The 21,012-nt window shown below is 39.6% G+C and overlaps 1 protein-coding gene across 3 annotated transcripts in view; it reads left to right on the forward strand.

Annotated features, from left to right (window-relative positions):
* The first annotated feature begins 1,370 nt into the window (after positions 1 to 1,370).
* SYCP1 (synaptonemal complex protein 1) overlaps positions 1,371 to 21,012 on the forward strand; it is an 83,799-nt gene continuing 64,157 nt past the window's right edge. For all 3 annotated transcript variants that reach the window (XM_040998534.1, XM_040998535.1, XM_040998536.1), the window contains exons 1-8: positions 1,371 to 1,594; positions 2,655 to 2,739; positions 2,900 to 2,943; positions 3,292 to 3,348; positions 4,839 to 5,003; positions 5,995 to 6,062; positions 7,055 to 7,128; positions 17,378 to 17,436. In XM_040998534.1, the coding sequence (XP_040854468.1) occupies positions 1,415 to 1,594; positions 2,655 to 2,739; positions 2,900 to 2,943; positions 3,292 to 3,348; positions 4,839 to 5,003; positions 5,995 to 6,062; positions 7,055 to 7,128; positions 17,378 to 17,436 (732 nt within the window). In that variant the 5' untranslated portion in view covers positions 1,371 to 1,414. The remainder of the gene's footprint in view (positions 1,595 to 2,654; positions 2,740 to 2,899; positions 2,944 to 3,291; positions 3,349 to 4,838; positions 5,004 to 5,994; positions 6,063 to 7,054; positions 7,129 to 17,377; positions 17,437 to 21,012) is intronic.

Genomic DNA, 21,012 nt, shown 5'->3' on the forward strand with positions numbered 1-21,012 from the left:
CATGATAATGATATATTTGTGACACCCAGGCCTAAAACCAGGCCATCATCGAGACGCCTTTCTCTTCATACGTTTACTAAGAAGCCCTTAAAGTCTATGGATTTCATTTCCTACACATCTTTCCCATTTGACGGTTTCTCCCCATCTCCAACTATTTCTCACAACTATTTCTCTTTTAGATAAGCCTAAACTATCTTTCTTGCCACCCTAGCCCTCATCCCTAACGCCTGATAATCTTATGCCGTCCTCAGTCCTTCTCATCTGTTCTGGAAGCATGTAACGCCATCTCTCGCCATTTTCCCTACTTGGACCTCAGGCACCCACGCCACACTTGGTGGATTCACTGGACTAATCCCTCGGCTCCAGGGCCTTGGGCGGCCTGTGTCCCTACGGACTGTGGGCCAACATGCCTTTCATTTTTCCTCTGCACCGCTCGGAGCGGTCACACAAGCGTGAAGCATCTCCTGACACCCCAAGCCACGCTGAGCGCCATTTTTCCTACGGCCTCTTTAAATGCTTGCACAGCGATGGGGCTGCTTGTCCGCACGTGTGTTTTTCGAAGACTGTCAACCCTCAGAGTGTAGAAAACAGATTTTAGACTTTGCGCTATATCATAGCTCCTGACGCCATTCACGGCATTTCTTGACAACAGGCTAAATTCAAAGAGTGCCGCTGTCTACAGGAACAGAATCCCGAGAACTCAAAGGAGATCTCGCGAGACTAGGTTTCACTGGCGTGACCAGCGGGCACCGACGACCGTTATTTAGCCGTTAAACCGCCAACGGTCCAGTCCCACCCTTCGGACCGCGTGGACGGATTCTCCGCTCTCTGTGGGGTTCCGAGGCCAAAGTTCGGGGTTCTTTATGACGCCAACATAAGGCAACAGTTGGTGTGGACACCGAGCCCTTAGTTTCCTCGCTCTGAGGTAAAAACAAACAAACAAACAAAAAACAAAACGCCGAATTCTTTCTGAAGCGGTACCCAGGGTTGGCATGAGGAGGGGTGCGGCTCCTGGCCTAGCCCTCCCGCCTCCGTCTCCCCCGTGGTTGTCAGAGGGCGCCGAGGGCCAGGTCCGCCCGGGGCGAGGGGGAGGCCACTTGGTCTGGGAGGGCAGCGGTGGCGGGGCGCGCTGGGGGAAGGGAGGCGCAGGACGCGCGACGCCCGCGGGGGGATTCCACGGGAGCCGGGTCGCCGAAATTTCTGGACGCACCCAGGTAGATGAAATGAAGCTCAAAACCGTCTACGGGGATTCTAAGGGGGCGGGGTCGCCGAAATTTCTGGAAGCACCCAGGTAGACCAAATGAAGTGCGACACCCGCTGGGGTGGGGGGATTTTAAGGGGGCGGGGTCGCCGAAATTTCTGGAAGCACTCAGGTATACCCACTTTTCTCGCCGTTTTATAAATAAGTAACTGCATGGTAATGGAACGGTGTGAAACACGCCCCTTTCCTCCTGGTTCCATAGGTGCCGAGGAACAGCGGAACAAAATGGAAAAGCAGAAGCCTTTTAAGTTGTTTGTCCCCCCAAGGCTAAGCAGCAGCCAAGTGTCGGCAGTGAAACCCCAGACCTTGGGAGGAGACTCCAGCTTCTACAAGGTGACGTTGACCTTGGGCTGACTGTTCTTACCTTCAGGGAAACGAAGCAGAAGAATGTTTCTTTATTTCAGTTATGTTTTATCTTCCACCTAGTAGTAAATGTGGTACTGTTTACCCAAAAAATATTGAATAGCATAGCTTTGAATAATGGATGTTATTGTGTGTACTCAGTATTTGTTAAAAAAAAATTACTGTCTCTGAATAAAGGTACACGTAATAGGACTTCTGTATAGTTTAATTCTCTTAAATGATTTGGTGTAATTTGAAAGACATACAATGCAATAATAAAATGTAAATTGGGAGAAAATTAGGAAATCTCCTCAGATAAATTAAAACTATTTGGCTATTGTCTACATAGGGATAATAATTAGTGTGCAGTGACTGCTTTAGATTTTCATCTGAGCTTCCTGGTGGACAGTGTAAAGTTGGTAAAGTTGGTGGTAAAGAGGAAAACTACCCTGGTGGACAGGGTAAAGTTGAGTTCTCATTGAAAAGGAGGAATTGCACCAAACTTCTCAGATGAAAGAAAACTTTTCTTCTGAAATAATTAAAATTTCTTAGGTACTTTATATTGGAAGTGGATTGATACAGTAAATATTTAATTTTGGCTGCTTTAAAAAATTTCTTAGGGCTTTAGCAAAGTGTTTAAATGCTATTCATTTAAGACAGTTCTCGGTTCTTTTGAGGGAAAGGTCCTAATAAAATTGAAGACTGGCAGTAGTCCATACTTTTAATTAGAATTACTAATATTCTCAAACACATATTGAGTAATTTATAGTTTGTTTTCATTTTATAGGTGAAAGTACCTGCTTAAAATATTTTTGATTCGGAGGGGGGAATCCCAGTGCCTATAAAACTGTGTCACATAATGCAATGTAATCAATAAAAAAATTTTTTTTGATTCACTTGTGAAGAAAAAGTGTTTGATATTTTAAGCACTATTATGTGTTTTAAAGGTTCTGTAATTTAAACACTTTAGGCCAAACTATATTACTTATCTGTATAAGTAATATCAAAATGCTATGGAAAAGTACATTTAAGAACTTGTTTGTCTTTCTAGAGTTTCAACAAATGTATTGAAGATGATTTTAGTTTTCCATTTGTGATGACTAATCTCTCCAAAAATGGGGAAAACATTGATTCAGGTAGGACATTGAAAAAGTAGTGAAAACTGCTTGTGTGTTTTAGATAGATATTGAAAGTGAAACATAAGTATATTGCTATCTTTCACAGTAAAGCTGGTGTGTACTCAATATAAAAATAAAAAGTTGGAATATTTATTATCAGTTATGTTTTATCTTGCAGATCCTGCCTTACAAAAAGTTAACTTTTTGCCACTGCTTGAACAGGTCAGTTAATCAGGGTGTATATAAATAGAATTTGTTTAGGTGTCAAGTTACTTATTTGAAGAAGAAAAACTCTCTTTTTTTTTTAATGTTTAACACATTTTATTTTTTTATTTTTTATTTTAATTTTAATTTTTTTTTTTTTTTACCTTATGTTGACAATTCATTCTACTATAGAAAACAGGGCATACATTTGCAATGTTCTAAACAGAGGTGATTAAAAAGTTAACATGTTTTATTTTTTGGCCAATGAAGAAGAAAAACTCTTAATAGTTGTTGGATTGCTGATCTCAGTATGTTTAATTGACATTGTTTGGAAGCTGTCATTAATAAGAAGCATTTATTTTTCAGGTTGATAATTCTAACAGTTGTCACTATCCAGAAGGACTAAAAGACTCTGATTTTGAGGTTAGATTTTCATTTAAATTAAATTTCAAAGAATTGGAGTATATTATTTGAGTATATCCTTATTTTGAAGTTTCAAAAGAACTAGTATTTGGGTAATGTTTTAGATTTTTTTTAAAATTTGCTGAAACATTAGAGTTCTCTGTTTTTTTGGATTGTAAAAACATCTAGTTCTTTGGGGGAATTTCAGTTTTAAATCATAGAAGTCAAGAATAAAATGAGGAAGGGAGATGGATAAAAATGTGATTTAAGCCAGTATTTTACAAAGTAATCTTTTAATTCATAAATGAAATCAGTTGTTTAGCTGGCTTATTACGTAAAGAATTTGTAAGACATGCTTGCTTGTTGCTGTCAGTATAGTGCCACAAAAGTTAAAATTATATAATTTATTTATATATTCTGATAATAAAGAACTATCAGCATTTGAAAATCCATATGATGCAAAGAAATACTATGGCATTTATAAAATAATGTGGATAATAGGAAATCCAAATAAAACCTCAGACTTGATGAGAAGTATTATCTGTATTCACTATTACTTTTCTTGTTACATTATTAAACTCTTATACTTTAGTTGATGTAATCAAAATGTTTCAGGACTATTATTAGGATTTGTAAATTTCTCTTTTTAGAAAATTTGTTTTTACATGAAAGAATTATAGAGAAACAGAAATCTTAGGGCTACTGGTTTACTTCCCAAATGTCTAAAATGACTAGAGCTGGGCAAATCTAAAGTCAGGAGCCATGAGCTGCTTCTGGGTATCGCATGTGGGTGCAATGGCCCAAGGGTTGACCATCTTCCACTGGTTTCCCAGAAAACCATCAGAAATGGAGGGACTGAGAGTAGGACTGGAGCCCGTATTTGGGATGTCAGTGCTACTTGTGGAGGATTATCCTTGACATGCCACCTCTGCCCCTCATAACTTCTTAAGCACATTTGAAACCATTTAATTTTACTTATTCAAGTGACCAGTAATTACATAGCTAACAGCGCCCTGGTAATTCTAAAGAGTCGATGAAGCTTTCAGTGTCCTACTATATAAGTGGAGATCTGAGTTCAACTGTTAGTGTATGGGTATTTTCAAGAGATAGCTGTAATGGTTATATTAAAATGATCTTATTGCTGGCATGGTGGTTCGGCATGCTAAAACCTGCAATGCTGGCATCCCACATAGGCTTCAGGTCCAGTCCTGGATGTTCCACTTCAGATTCAGTTCCCTGCTTTTGTTCTGGGAGGCCCATGGAGAATGGCCTAAATCTTCTGCAGGAGCTCTGGAAAGAAGCTGCTTCAGATTAGACCAGCCCTGACTGTTGAGGCCGTTTGGGGAGTGAACCATCAAATAAAAGATCTTTCCTTCCATCTTACCCTCTCTCTTCCCTTCCCTCCCTCCTTTTCTTTTCTCCGTCTTTCTCTTTGTAAATCTGCCTCCCAAATAAAAACCCAAATCTCAAAAAATTGTATTTGAACAGTGTTTTAAAATCTCTTTTGATAGAATTCAGAGCCAATGAGCAGACTGTATTCAAAACTCTATAAGGAAGCTGAGAAAATAAAAAAATGGAAAATGAATATAGAATCTGAACTGAAACAGAAAGAAAATAAGCTGCAAGAAAATAGAAAAATAATTGAAGCACAGCGAAAAGCTATTCAGGAACTACAGGTACAATCAACTTTTGAAATATACATCTTATCAATACTGAATAATAGAATAATATTTCAGGATAAACTGGATTAATCTTGTTTCTGTGATGGGAATTTTTAGAATAGTAATTGAAGTTTCACTGATACTAGTTACATTTCAACTTTAGGAATGAGTGAAGGACAAATTATATTATTTTTTAATATTAAATAGATAGCATTTATTTAGCTCTTCTGAAATGGTCTGATACTTTCAGAACAGCATTGATCTTTTTTTTCCTCATCAGTTTTCATGTTAATGTGATATTAATGCAAAGAGAACAGATTCAATGTAGTTCATAAATACAAGCAGCAGGTGATTACCCAGGTGCTTGGGTCCCTGGCACCCACTTGGAAGACAAACTAGAGACCCAGGCTCCTGACTGTTAGTCAAACCCTCGCTGCTGCAGGCAAAGTTGAAAGAGTGAAGTAGCAGATGAAAGATTTCTCTGTTTTCATCTCTTTCTGTCACTCTTTTAAATAAATGTTATAAAGTTTAATCAGAATAACTTGGGAAACAGCAATTTAGTGATTTAAAGACTTGATTTTATTATAGTTACTTTTTTATTCTTACTGAATATTGTTTGATGTATTACTGCATTAAAATATGATGCTTGTGCCTGAAACTGACTTTAATGTTTGGGAAAAGTGAGAGAAAATGTTGAGGAAATATATTATTTGGCTAGGACAATATAAAACATTACTTCAAAATGTTTAGAGATGATAATATTGCATTAAAATATTTTTGAATATTCTTTGAAGATGGTTAAACAGACTTTATTTTAGTTTGGTGATTGCAAGACCCCATGTCCATGTGATGTGGGAAGCCCATGTGCTGTGACCAAAAATGTTATTTTGTGTATAAAGAAAATAATTTTCACAGACCATTGTAGTGTGTTAGCAGAGAAATACTGTTTAATGATTACTTTCAGCTTATTTTACTAATGCAAGTAAAATTGTGTTTTGTGAATTAGTTTGAAAATGAAAAAATAAGCCTGAAATTAGAAGAAGAGATTCAAGAAAATAAAGATTTAATAAAAGAGTAAGTCATAAATTTAATTTATTCTCTCCAAATTTATTTCTGGTTCCAAATTGTTAAAATAATTTTCAAAACTTTATTTAGCACTTTCTGTGTGTTTGTAAAATATTAATTTACAAGTAGAATTCTGTCCCGTTGTACATTTTTATATTTGATTAACTGTGGTCACTAGTAACTTCTCGCTTTTTAAAATGGAAGGCATTTGGAAGAACCATCATTTGATGTAAAAAAAAAAAAAAAAAGAAAAAAGAAAAAACAGGTTGTCTGATTATCCTGGGTCTACAAGTGTTTGTGTGTACCAGGGATCTTGCAAAAGTTTCTGGAAATACACATTATAAAAATTTGTTCATGGATTTCAGAATTTTTCTTTGCACCAAAAATGATTTTATTTTTCCATTAACTTTTTGAAATACCTTTGTTTTATTTGCCTTTCTGTTTCACTGTTGCCTTAGGTATAGCATTTGCAAATTAGGTTCAATCTCAGTCTCAAATTCTTGTTTTTACCAATGTTACAATTCATTTCTATAGAATAATGCTGTTGTATCTTTCAGTAACTTCAACAAGATAGCCTAAGGTTGGAGGTAATCTTCACATTTTAAATCCTAGTCTGAAATTTACCTTATTTTATGCTTGAAGGTTAGACATGTAGAATATTTCTTTGATAATAAATGAAATATCAGCTTTATTTTCTTGTTTTTTTTTTTTTCCTTAGGTGTATGCTGAGCTGTTGAAAGATTGTTGATAAAAACTTGGGTAGAAATTAAGATAAGGAGCTGTCATATTTAGTTTTAAAGGAATGCAGTTACTAAATAATCTTTGCTAATAGGACTGTCAGCTGTCCTTCATGTAATCATTTATGTTCGATATCTGCTATGCCAAATATATTTTTTTTAAGTTTTTGAACAATTTAGAAACTATAGCATGTTTCATAACTTTTATATATGATTTTACTTTGATGTCAGGTTATACTTAAGTAATTCTTTTCTTTGTTTTAGAAATAATGCTACAAGGAATTTATGTAATCTGCTCAAGGAAACATGTGGTAGATCTGCAGAAAAGACAAAGAAATGTAAATATCTGTCTCTTTGTATGTGATTTTATTGCTTTAGTGTTGGAATGGAGAGGGGAGAGCCTATCCACCTTGTGGAACCAGTTTGGATTTGATCAAGTTAGGTGCCTCAGACCATTTCTTTATATGACACAATTAAATTCTTGTGTCTTTGAATCCTCAAAATGTTTTTGAAATGTTTTTGATGTATTTCTAAAGCTATTACACTGTTAATCCTCATTTTAGTTAAAGTGAATCCTAAAACTAATTTTCTGTCTTGGTTAAACCAAGAATAGATTACATAGCCATGTTCATGACAGGAAATACTGATCATGGACTCTGCTGAAGGAACAGTACCTAAGAACAGTAGTGCAACATTTATATCCAGTAAAGGAGTCTCAAACTTCTCCTATAGGAAAATTCTTTTAAAAAATTCTGAAAGGTTGTGGTATATATTTGAGAGAACAGTTGTTTTAATTTGCTGCATATTTTGGTGTTTAATTATAAAGTAAGATTTTTTCATTTTGATGAAACATGACTATTATTAAAATATTAGTCTTTATCCTTTCCTTTAATTTGACATTATCTTTGCATTGTTTTCGCAAGAGCCTACTTGGAAGTACTATCTACCTGCTTTTCCAGGATAGTTTCTATTTTTTAGTTAAAAATGTTATCAGATATGTCTTACTGCTTAATAGCTTGGATTCAAGAAGTAGGCTCTGATCAAATTCAGATTTTCAGCTCCTACCTGCTTTGAATAATTTGGATAAATTATGCAATCTCTGTAATTCTTATTAATATTAAATAAAATGCGTATTAGCATTTATGATAATATAGTTAATAAATACAGAATTCTTAGTATGAAGTGTTTAATGTTAGCTATTATTATTATTTGTAATAATAATAAACATGTACTGTTTCTAGGTTTTTATTCTTGGTTTCTGCCTGTAGTATTTTGGTTTTTGGAAATATATGTATGTCTTCCAGAACACACTGTATTACTGTCAGCTCCTTTATTAATTCTGTTTACTTGACTTCTAAAGTGAGATTTCTGCTTGGATGTAGAAAGTGGAGAGAAGTACACAGATGAGGTGGTGTGCTTTTGATAGAATTTTAGAAGTTCATGTGCTGAAAGTGTGGTTCTCAATTGGTGATGTAAGGCTGTGGAATCTTCAAAGGGTAGGACTTTGTGGTAGGTAATTAGGTCATGGGTGCCTCTCTTAGAAAAGATTACTCTCTTTTTTAAATAATTTTTTTTCTTTTGTTTTGGATTTTTTTTTTTTTTGTTTTTAGAAAGAGATTAACAGAGAGGACAGAGAGAAAGATCTTCCATTTGTTTATTCACTCCCCAAGTGGGAGTAACTGCCAGAGATGAGCCAAATCAAAATCAGGAGGCAGGAGCTTCTTCTGGGTCTCTCATAAAAGTCCCAAGGCTTTGGGCCATCCTCTACTGCTTTCCCAGGCCACAATCAGGGAGCTGCAAGGGAGGTGGAGCAGCTGGGATATGAACTGGTGCCCATATGGGATCCTGGCGCATGTGAAGTGAGGACTTTAGCCACTAGGCTACTGCACAGAGCCCAAGAGATTACTCTTGTAGGAGCAAGTCAACTACTTAAATAATGAGTTGTTAGAAAAATATGAGATTCTTGCACTTTTATCTTTTTTACTTCTTGTCACCTGGCTCACCCTCACATCCATAATGACATTTGCTATGTTGAGAGATAGATAGAAGGCCTTCACTGGAGATGAGCAGATGCTGGCACAGGCTCCCCTGCAGTTCCAAAACTGTGGGCTAAATAATAAACCTCTGATCTGTATAAAACACCCACTCTCAGGTATTTCATCTTAGCAACACGAAATAGAGGAATTCCTTGGGGTGGAAGGATAGTACATTGACTCTGTCATAGAAACTACCCTGTGCTAGAGAATCAAAGCTGCTTTTTTTTTTCCTGTATTTAGTTTTTATTTCTACAAGTTAGTGATGAGATGGTTGGGAGGCTTGAAGACTCTTTTAAACAATTTTATTGTGATATCCTACATGAGCTAAAGTTCGGTGTATTTATGTTTTGTTCTTTGTGTTTTGTATTATATGGGTTTGAAAAATTGTGTCTACCTTTATAATACAGAGTAGTTTAATCGCCCTAAAGCTCCTTTGTATTGTGACTGTTCCTCCGTTTTTATTTCAAATCCTTGCCTTCAATCTCTGCCAGTCCTTTATCTTTTTTCTTGCTTCCAGAGTTTTGCCCTTTCCAGAATGTTGTTGCAGTTGGAATCACACAGTTTGTAACTGTTTCAGATTGGTTTGTTGCACTTAGCAGTATTATTAAGGTTCTCCTTAAAGGCTTACTTATTTTTGGAGCTGAATAGTGGAGTATTTGTGTGGACTGCTGTTTACACATCAAACTACTGATGAACATCTTGGTTACTTCTGAGTCTTGAAAATTATGAATGGTACAGAAGTCCTTCAGAAGACTTTTTGAAAATGCATATTATCTTTTCTATTTATTTTCCCTGAACTTTTGATATAGTCCCGTAAAGGCATCCATGTATAAATTTTTGTGTGAAGATGAATTTTATACTGCTTTAACTAAATACTAAAGAATGTAACTGCTTGGTCACCTTGTAAGAATAAGTTTAGCTGTGTAAGAAATTATTGATTGTCTTCCAAAATGACTACCATTTTGCATTTCCACTTAAGTGAAAGTTTTTCATGCTCTGCACCCTTATGAGCATCTTGTGTTGCTGATATTCTGACTTTTAGCTATTCTGCTAGGTATATAATGGTATCTAATAGTTTTAATCTATTTCCCTGATGACATATGATGGAGAACATTTCTTTTTTAAAAATTGATTTTATTTGAAAGAGTTACAGGGACAGCCAGAGTGATGTATTGAACTTCCATTCATGGGTTCACTTTCCAAGTGGCTGTAATGGCTGGTGCTGGACCAGACTGAAGCCAGAATTCTGGAACTTTATCCTGGTCTCCCACATGGGTGTCAGGGACCCAAGCACCTGGGCCATCTTCCACTGTTTTCCCAGGTATGTTAGTAGAGAGCTGAATCAGAGCTATTGCAGACTGACTAATATGGGATGCCAGCAAGGAATCTGGTGGCATCTAAATCCAGAGTGACATAACACCAGCTCTCTAAGAACATTTTTTTTTCCCCTGCAGTTATCTACATGTTTTTTTTGGTAAAGTGTCTGCTGCTTCCCAGGTTCCATATCAGAAGGAAACTGGAATCAGGAGCAGAGTCAGGACTTAAAACTAGAAACGTTAATATGGGATGCAGGTGTTGTAAGATGTCTTAATTGCTAGATGCTTGTCCTTCCCCACTAAATTTCAGAATCAGTTTGTAGATATCCACAAAATAATTTGCCAAGTGATTTGTTTTTAATTCAAAAGGCAGAGATATAGAGATGGAGAGAGAGACAAATTGATAGAGCTTAAATCTGCTGATTTACTTCCCAAATGTCCGCAATAGCTGGAACAGATGGGGCTGAAGCCCGTAGCCCAGAATTCCGTTTGAGTCTGCCATGTGGATGACAGGGATCTCAGTACTTAAGCCATCACTTGCTGTCTCCTCTACTGGCAGGAATCTGGCATTTGAAGTGAAACTGGGAATAAATCGAGACATTTTGATATGAAATGTAGATATCCTAAGTGGCATGTTAGTTGCTGTACCTAATTCTCTGTTTCACTTTTTTAAAAAAGATTTATTTATTTTTTTATTGGAAAGGCGAATATAGAGAGGAGGAGAGGCAGAGAGGAGGATCTTCTGTCTGATGGTTCACTCCCAAAGTGGCCGCAATGGCTGGAGTTGAGCCAATCCAAAACCATGAACCAGGAGTCTTTTACTGGTCTCCCATGCGAGTGCAGGTTCCCAAAGCTTTGGGCTGTCCTCGACTACATTCTTAGGCCACAGGCAGGGAACTGGTTGGGAAGAAGGGGATGCTTGGATTAGAACCGGTGCGCATATGGGATCCCGGTGTGATCAAGATGAGGACTTTAACCGCTATGCTGTCGCACCGGGCCCCTCTCTTTCACTTTTGATGAACAGCTTCACAGATTACCGAAATCTATGTTTGTTTCTTTTTTGTCTCAATCTCTTAACTATTTCATTCCATTCCCTTGCTTGCATGGATTGAGAAGTAGGATGTTAGTCTAATTTTTGCTTCTCTATAAATAAGATTTGAGTTTCCCCTTTTCAACTTTTTTATTTTAAAGTTTTATTTATTGGAAAGTCTGATTTGCAGAGAGGAGGAGAGATAAAGAGAAAGATCTTCTGTCTGATGGTTCACTCCCCACGTAGCCACAATGGCCAGAGCTGAGCCAATCCAAAGCCAGGAGCCTCCTGCAAGTCTCCCACGTGGGTATAGGGTCCCAATGCTCTGGGCCATCCTCGACTGCCTTCCTAAGCCACAGGCAGGGAACTGGATGGGAAGCACAGCTGCCAGGATTAGAACAGGTGCCCATATAGAATTCTGGCATGTTCAAGGTGAGGACTTTAGCTGCTAGGCCACCATCCTGGGTCCTGAACTTTTCTTATAATGTATTTTTAGGGATTGGCTTTGTAGTTCAATGAGTACCTGGTTTTATAGCAGTGGCATCCTATACTGGAGTACCAGTTCCAGTCATGGCATTTCTACTCCTGACCCAGCTTCCTGTGAATGTACCTGACAAGGTGACAGATGGTGGTGTAAATACTTGAGTCCAATTACCCCATGGGAGATGCAGATGGAGTTCCAGCCCCTGGCTTCAGCCTGCCTAACTGGCTTATGGGTATTTGGGGAGTGAACCAGTGGATGATTCTCTCTCATTCTGTCTCTTTCTGTCTCTTTTGCCTTTTAAATGAGTGAATACATAAAATGTTTAAAGTTCCAATAATTCTTGTAAAGGTTTATTTATTTGATAGAGTGAGAAAAAAAAAGAGAGAATAAATGAATTCAAGGGAGGGAGGAGGAGAGGGAAAGATGTCCATATTCCCAAATGCCTCCAACAGCCATGGTTGGGTCGGGCTGAAGCCAGGAACCAGGAACTCTCAAGGCCTTCCACATGGAAGACCGGGACCCAAATACCTGTGCCTTCACCTGCTGCCTGCCAGATGCTAGTGTCCCATACAATGGCTTATCCTACATTGACTGTCCCTTTTCCCTCTAGCTGCCTTTCTCCTCCTTTCTGTCTTTCTCCGTCTTTGATATATATATATATATATATATTTTGAATTTTTACTTGAAAAACCAAGTTAAACAAGGAGGAATAACAGGTTCACACTCCAGATGGCCACATTGGCTGGAGCTGAGTGGATCCAGAACCAGGAGCTTCCTGTGGCTATCCCACACAGGTGCAAGATCCCAAGGCCTTGAGTCATCCTCTTCTGCTTTCCTAGGCCATAAGCAGGGAGCTGGATGGGAAGTGGGACATGAAATGACACGCCTATGGGATGCCAGTGCCACAGGTGGAAGACTTACCCAACTAAGCCATGACAGTGTCTCCTTTATTTTCTTTCTTCTCTTCCTCTTCCCTCTACTCCTTCCTGTTCTCCTCCTTCTTTCCCTCTTCCTCTGTTTTTATTCTTTGTTTTAAATATTTATTTGAAAGACAGATGGAAAGAGAGAGAGGAGAAAGAAAGAGGAAGAGAGCATGTGAGCAAGTGAACTATCTTGCATCAGCTAGCCTTCAATTCTGGAAGCTTCTGTTGAGTCCTAGAGCTCAAGAAAATTCTTCCTTGGCTATGTCTATTCTACCAGTTAGTCCTTCAGTTTTGCTAGAGGTTTTTATCTGTAAAATTTTAAGAGAATTTTCATCTCTCTATTTCCATTGCCCGTATGTTCTTATATGTCTACTTTCTCGTCCTTAACATAATCATCATAATTGTTTTACTTCTTTTGTAAAAAAAAAATAAAGATTTGTTATTTGAAAGGCAGTCGGAGAGAGAGAAACAGAAACAGGCAGAGTGGAGAAATCCTCTATTCTTGGTTCATTGAATGGCTGCAGCAGCCAGGGCTGAACCATGTAGAAACCAGGGACATTAGTGCAGGGACCCAAGGACTTTGGCCACTTTCTATTGCTTTTCCTAGGCCGTTAGGAAGGAGTTGGATCAGAAGTGGAGCAGTTGAGACACAAACCAGTGCCCATATACCAGATGCTGGTATTGCAATTTGGTGACTTTAACCCACCGTATCACATAGTGACCCTCACAGTAATTTTAAATTTATGTTTTTAAAAAAGATTTATTTGTTTTTATTGCAAAATCAGATATACAAAGAGGAGGAGAGACAGAGAGGAAGAGCTTCCATACATTGATTCACTCCCCAAGTGGCCGCAATGGCGGGTGCTGCGCCGATCCAAAGCCAGGAGCCAGGAACTTCCTCCAGGTCTCCCAGGCAGGTGCAGGGTTCCAAGATTTTGGGCTGTCCTTGACTGCTCTCCCAGGCCACAAGCAGGGAGCTGGATGGGAAGCAGGGCTGCTGGGATTAGAACGGGTGCCCATAAAGTCCTCGCTTTCAATGCGAGGACTTTAGCTGCTAGGCTACCACCCCAGGCCCAAATTTATGTGAAGTGCAACATCAATGCTGTATTTTAATCTAGTTCTGATTCTTACTCCATGTTACTAAATTGTGCATGTATAGTTTTTTAGTATGCATTATGGTTTTTTTTTTTAATTTCTGAACATTTGGCAGTCTCTTAACTGTGGTGTTACAGTTACTTTTCAGCATCCTCTCACCTCTCAAGTGGGATAGGCTGGAGTTGCATCATTTCCCTCCCCCCAGGTCAAATAGGCTCTGGTAAAATCTTCGCTGACTGCTCTTTGGTTTAAGTTGCTTAAAATAACAACCCCTTTGGCCCAGTGTGATGACCTAGCAGCTGAAGTCCTCACCTTGAATGTGCCTGGATCCCATATGGGTACCAGTTCTAAACCCAGCAGCTCTGCTTCCTATCCTGCTCCCTGCCTTGGGACCCTGCACCCATGTAGGAGACTTGGAAGAGCTCCTAGCTCCTTGCTTTGGATTGGCTCAGCTCCAGATGTTGCAGCCACTTGGGGAGTGAGTCATTGGACAGAAGATCTTCCTTTCTGTATATCTGACTTTGCAATAAAAATAAGTAATCTTAAAAAAAATAATAAGCCTTAATAAAAAGTGGATAATTTGGTGTATTTTAGGATGGTTCCTTTCTTTATCCCCCGTGAGAAATATAAGGGATATTTTTCCAGTCTTTACTCTGTGAACCTGATAATAATTACATGAGTGTTGGTCCTTCAAATATTGGGTCTCCCTGGGTCAATCTTTTCTCTTTGTCTTTTAAAATTGTGAACAATTGGGCTTGGTGCAGTAGCCTAGTGGTTAAAGTCCTCCTCATACATGCACCGGGATCCCATATGGACACTGGTTCATATCCCAGCTGCTCCGCTTCCTGTCTAGCTTCCTGATTGTGGCCTGGGAAAGCAGTAGAAGGTGGCCCAAAACCTTGGGACCCTGCACTCACATGGAGACCCAAAAGAAACTCCTGGTTCCTGGCTTTGGCTTAGCTCAGTTCTGGCCATTGCGGCCACTTGAGAAACCAGCAGAAGGAAGATCTTTTTCTCTATGTCTCCTCTCTGTAAATATGCCTTTCCAATAAAAATAAATAAACCTTAAATATTGTGAACATTGTGTTCAAGTCTTTAAGCAGGCAAGTAGATGCAACTAAAATAATATACAATATATTATATATTATATTGTGTACTAAAGTGATAACATTCATTTTTCTTGAAATTGGTGAACTAGCAGGATTAACATGAAATTACATAGTAGAGTAGATATAGTTGCCTATTTTTTGTGAGAAAATGAGCCTCATTTTTACTGATTTCATGTAGAAAATTCATATCAGTAACAAGCACTTAGATCACTAAATTATTTTGTCATTGTTAAAATTAAGGCTTGATTAGTGATAGTTAAAATATTTTTTATATGAAAGGTTCACAGAGGGGGAAATGGAAAGTCAATGAGGGAAAGAGAAGGTAACTGACACAGAGGGAGACAAAGAAGGAAATATCTTTCATCTGCTGGTTCATTTCTCAAATGGATGCAATGGCTAGAGCTGTGTGATCTGATACAATCTTAGACCTTCCAAAAGGTCTGACTTATAATTTCAGTAATATCTTTAATCTGAGAAAGTATGGCACCAAACTGTGTCCATATCATAATTACTGATGATGAGTCTCTCTAGTTATGCTATTGATCTAATCAGCAAATTTGTTAGGGATCAGACATTTATCTTTTTGTAAGCTTCCTTTGCATTGGTGATGTGGGATTATATGTTGTTTGTTCAAATCATTTTTTAAAAACTGATATTAGATCTTTGTGTCATTGAAAATCTGGAAGTTATGTGGATTTGTGCCAGAGCTAGTAATATATGTAAGAGTCTTGTAGAGATTTATTTATTTTTATTGGATAGTCAGATACACAGAGAGGAGGAGAGATGGAAAGATCTTCCATCCACTGATTCACTTCCCAAGTGGCTGGAACGGCTGGAGCTGAGCCAAGCCAAAGCTAGTAGCCAGGAACTTCCTCCAGACCTCCCAAGTGGGGAGCTTTGGGCTACTTTCTGCTACTTTCCCAGGCCACAGGCAGCAAGCTGAATGGGAAGTGGAGCCGCTGGGACACAAACCGGCGCCCATATGGGATCCTAATACATGCAAAGCAAGGACTTTAGCCGCTGGGGTACCACACCGGACCCAAGAGGTTTTTGTTTGTTTGTTTGCTTTTTCTTCCTTTTTAAAAAAGCTATAATTAATGTCCTGGTCATCTCATTTATTAACTTAGAAGCAAGAGTCTTTTCTATGTATTGATAATTCTTTAAGGTTGGAATTAAAATTGTTATGGTTTCTTTGTGTGGTATGTTAATAGTAGTATGACAGCATATAACTCAGATTTTATTGAGGACAGTAACCTTTTCATGGCAGTTATAACCAAGGGTGACCATATGTCTTTTTTAGTGAGATATAAATGGGTAAGTTTTCTATTTCTCCCTTCCTCTGCCCCCCATACTCCCAACTCTAGAAAGTTTCAGCAGTTGCAGTTCTAGAATTCTAGAGCAAGGTGCCAGTGTCTGCTCAGTTACTACTGAGGGATTTGTAGGTATACTTTGGTAGAGGGTATCAGATAGCAAGGCATCCCCTTGAAGTTTTTAATCTCTCAGTTTTTTTCATATTGAGTTTACAGCAGTCTGCCAATTATTGTTAAAGTTTTGTTACCTTGGCTCTGATCTCCACAAAATTTCCTGTTGTATATTTTTGTACTAGTAGATTGTGATTCTCTTTGTATTTACCTGTCTCTTCAGTTTTTAGGTAACAGTTATTCTTAACTCATTTCTTCTATTAATATAAAAATAGTTACATGTTTTTGATTTTGTTCAGTTTGTTGGTATGATGCAGTAGTGACTTAAAAGTTTATTTCACACCATACAGAACCCTAACCTATTTTGATACTGTTTTTTAAAAATGGTGTATTTGTTGGGGGCTGGCATAGTGGTGTATCAGGCTAATCCTCTGCCCATGTTGTTGGTATCCCTATGGATGCCGGCTTGTATTCTGGCTGCTTCACTTCCAATCCAGCTTCCTGTTTGTGGCTTGGGGAAGTGGCAAAGGGTCAAGGCCTTGGGCCCAACTACCATGTGGGGGACCTGGAGGAATCTCTTGGCTCCTGGGGTAGATCCACTTGGTTCCAGCCATTGTAGCCACTTAGGGAGTGAACCAGTAGATGGAAGATGTCTTTCTCTTTCTGTCTCTCCTTCTCTCTCTGTAAAATCTGACTTTCAAATGAAAAATAAATAAGAGTTAACAGATTAATTTGTTTATTTGAAAAGTAGAGTTACACAAAGAAGAGCGTAGGAGAGGAGGAGATAGACATCTTGGCGTCTGCTGGTTCATTCTCCAAAATGGCCAGGAGTACAGAGCTTCCTTTGTGTCTCCTATGTGGGTTGCAGGAGGCCCAAGCACTTGGGCAATCTTCTGCTACTTTCCTAGGCATACTAGCAGGGAACTGGATCAGAAGTGGAACAGCTGGGGCTTGAGCCAGTGCCTATATGGGATGCTAGCACTGCAGGTACTGGATTAACCCACGTAGCCATACCACCAGCCCACTATTTTGAAACTCAGTACCAAATTAGGTATTTCAATATCCTGGTTAATACAGAATTTCAAATATTTTAATGTCTTCCTGAGGCATTTTTAGAATTATATAGTTGGCGATTGTTGTTTTAAAATTTAATTTTGAAATTTTAAATTGTAGATGAATATGAGCGGGAAGAAACAAGACAAGCTTATATGGATCTAAATAATAACATTGAGGTAAGAGTTAAAAGAAAATTTGAGTATGTTAAAGAATTTCTAAGGTGAGTGCAATGATTGATACAAAGATGTCCTCAGCTGTTGTTTCTGAAATGGGTGTTCATCATTTGTTATGTTTGTTTGAACCAACAAAGTCCTATAATATAAATATTAATGTTTCTTATCTACTTGAAAATAAAAAGAGATTAAGATCTCCCAATGGTAATTTCACCCTCTAAAATGCTTTTAGTAATTGCCAGGCTATAGTAGGAACTCAATTCAGCTTTTCTATATGGGTGACAGGAAGCCAACTATTTGAACCATCTCTTTGTTGCCTTTCATCGTTTATATTAGCGGAGTCACAACAGAACTGACACTTGAATCCAGGCACATTGACATGGGATGCAGATTTTCAAACTGGCATCTTAACAGCCTGCCTCCTGTTAGTGATTTTTAAAAATGTAGTAGTATTTTTTTAAATAAAACCTTTCATTTTATTAAAAAATGGAGGGGGAATTGGTCCTGGTGGCAAGAGAAAGAAATTGATCTCCCATCTGCTAGTTCACTCCTCAAATGCCTGCAACAGTTGGGGCTGGGTCAGGCTGAAGCCAGGAGCCTGGAGCTCAATTTGGGTTTCAGTTGAGTTCCTTATTATGGTTCCAAGTAGTTCATGCATCATCTGCATTCCAGTGTGTACATCTGCAGGTAACTGGATCAAAAGTGGAGAAGATAGGACTTGAATCAGGTGCTCCCATATGTAATATGGATCTTGGAGGGGGAACTTAGGGGACTTGTCTACTAGGCTGCAGCTCTGACTGGTGAGTGTAAGAACTGGAGCAGGAGGTGGAACTGGACTGAACATGGTTTCAGAACCCCTTGGCATTTGTGTGGGCTGGGTCCAGGAATGGACCAGACTAGGCTAGGCCCCAGCACCCACTGGGGCTCACGAGAGCCACAGTGGGTACAGGCTGGGCTAGGTTAGGCTGCAGCTCCCACCGGTCTGCATGAGAGCTAGGTCTTGCATTGGTTAGGCAGGGCTGGGCTATTGCACCCACCAGCAAGAGCTGCAATGGGTACAGGCGGATTAGACAGGGCCATGGTACCTGCCAGTGAGTGATGAGACTGAAGTAGGCCATGCCAGGCTGGGCCATGAATTCACCAGCACATACGTTTAAGATCCTTGGCTGGGAGTGGGTCTAACAGGGGGAACTCTTGTGCTAGGCCATAGTTCCTGCAAGTGAGCGCAAGAGTCAGGCTTGTGGGCAGCTTAGATTGGTCTGGGCTACAGTATCTATCAACATACAAGTAAGCTGGCTTTGGGGGTAGGTCAAGCTGGACCAGTCTGCAGAATCCACTGACATGAGTGAGAGCCGTGAAAGGATGTAGGCCAGGCCAGACCAGGCCAGGCCAGGTCAAGCTGGGTCACAATGCCTGCAGGTTCACATGAGGGCTGGGGCTGGAGGCTGGCCAGGCTGGGCTAATCTACTCTGCCTGCCATTGTGAGGTGGGACAGGGGGCAGGCAAGGCAGACCTAGGCTGTAGCATCCAGCAGCATGCACAAGACCCAGGGCAGGGAGTGGACCTGGTGGAGGAACTTCAGGGACTCCCCTGCTAGCTGCTACTTCCATTAGTAAGTGTAAAAACTTGGAGTGGGGGTAGCCCCAGCCGGGCAGGGCTGCAACACCTGTAGGCCAGCATATGGGCTAGATCTGTGGAAGGACTGGGCTGGTGCATATAAAAGACAGAGTAGGTGCAGGTTAGCTGGGCTTTACCACAGCATTCACTGGCAGGTGCTGGGTGAAAGTTATGTCATGCTGGACTGCAGTACCCCCTGGCAGGCGCATGATCCAGAGCTAGGATTGGTCTGTGGTAGGGGAACTGTGAGCACTTCCCTACTAGGCTTCAGCTGCCACTAGTGAGCATGAGAGCCCATTGGGGGCACACCAGGCTGGACAAAATAGCAGTACCCATTCGCATACATGTGGGCCAGGTCTAGAGGCTTGGCAGACTAAGCTAAGCCACAACACCCAGGTGTGTGAAAGTTGGGTGGGATGTGGGATGGATCAGACTAAACCACAGCACATGTCAACAACTGCAAAAACAGGGACTGGGGCAGGTTGGTAAATGATTGGTGATTGCCCTGACTAGGCTATAATAGCATCTGCTGGTGTGCATGGAGAGCAGAGATGTGGCAGGCTAGGCTGGACTATGCTGCAGTACCTGTCAGTTTGTGTGAGAGTAGGACTGGGGTAGAACTGACTAGCAGCTGCATCCACTGGTAATGCTTTGGTGCAGGTTATGGACCTAACCTGACCCTGTACTGGGTGGTGTACATGAGTCAAGTTGGAGGTTATCTCATGTGAGATTTCATAGAAAACTCTTCAACTAGACCATTGGACTCAACCCTGGTCACACAGAAATTCACAAGATATGTAATTCGACCGTGGAGTGTACATGTCAGGTCTGGGCCTCCTCAGTTCTTGATACCCATGCAGTGGAAAAGCATGCATGGTGCAGACAAAAGACATGGTAGCCAGCTCATCTAGGCTACCAGAGGATATCTAGTGCTTTGTCAAATGATGGAAAGCAGAGCAGGACAAATGGCTGTCCTGGCCAAGCTTTGCCAAGACAAACTCACAAGTGTGAGTTTCTGGAGGAACTGAGGTAAGTATTATCAACCAATAGACTTTGAAAAATTTTCTCAACCCTGGAGCAGCAAAGCTGACAGAATCACAGATCTGTCAAATCCACTCAACTCCCTCAGAATATGTTTCCCCTTATTGGGATCTCCCTCCTTTTAAAAATGATTTATTTTATTTTTATCGGAAAGTCAAATAAACAGAGAGGAGTAGAGACAGAGAGGAAGATCTTCCATCTGATGATTCACTCCCCAAGTGAATACAGTAGCCAGAGCTGAATTGATCCGAAGCCAGGATCCAGGAGATTCTTCCTGGGTCTCCTACATGAGTGCAGGGTCCCAAGGCTTTGGGCCGTCCTCGACTGCTTTCCCAGGCCACAAGCAGGGAGCTGGATGGGAAGCAGAGCTGCTGGGATTAGAACCAATGCCCATATGGTATCCCGGTGCGTTCAAGGTGAGGACTTTAGCCTCTAGGCCATGGCGCCAGGCCCCACCAACATTTTTTTTATACCTGGGTCCTCTCCACCTTAATTTGAGGTCTACATAGGCATTCATCCCTCTCTACTATGTATAGAACATTAAAAATAGTAAAAAAAAAAATTTAAAGAGGTACTACTGGATAATGAGATTAACACCATTGTAAAGTGATGATTTTGTAACCTATGAACTATTTCTTTTCAAACTACCATCTAATCTTATTTTCCTTTTTAAAGCCTGTTGCATAATAAAGCTTTTTAATGCTAGTTTCTTGAATTTTAATATTATTCTCAATTCTGCTATTGGTAGGTAAGTAATTTGTGAAATATATTGTAAATTTTACCAGCTTATATTTCAGATAGTTTTTAGTATTTGATTGATACAACAAGTGTTATCAGGCTATGAATTTTAAAACTTTTGCATTAAAATCTGTTGGTAAAATAAAAAAATAGATCTTAGGCAGTTAGAAACTTCATTGTGGT

The sequence above is a fragment of the Ochotona curzoniae genome, unplaced genomic scaffold (genome assembly GCF_017591425.1).
Source record: "Ochotona curzoniae isolate NIBS_2020 unplaced genomic scaffold, NIBS_Ocur_1.0 scaffold_1037, whole genome shotgun sequence".
NCBI classification, from domain to species: Eukaryota; Metazoa; Chordata; class Mammalia; order Lagomorpha; family Ochotonidae; genus Ochotona; species Ochotona curzoniae.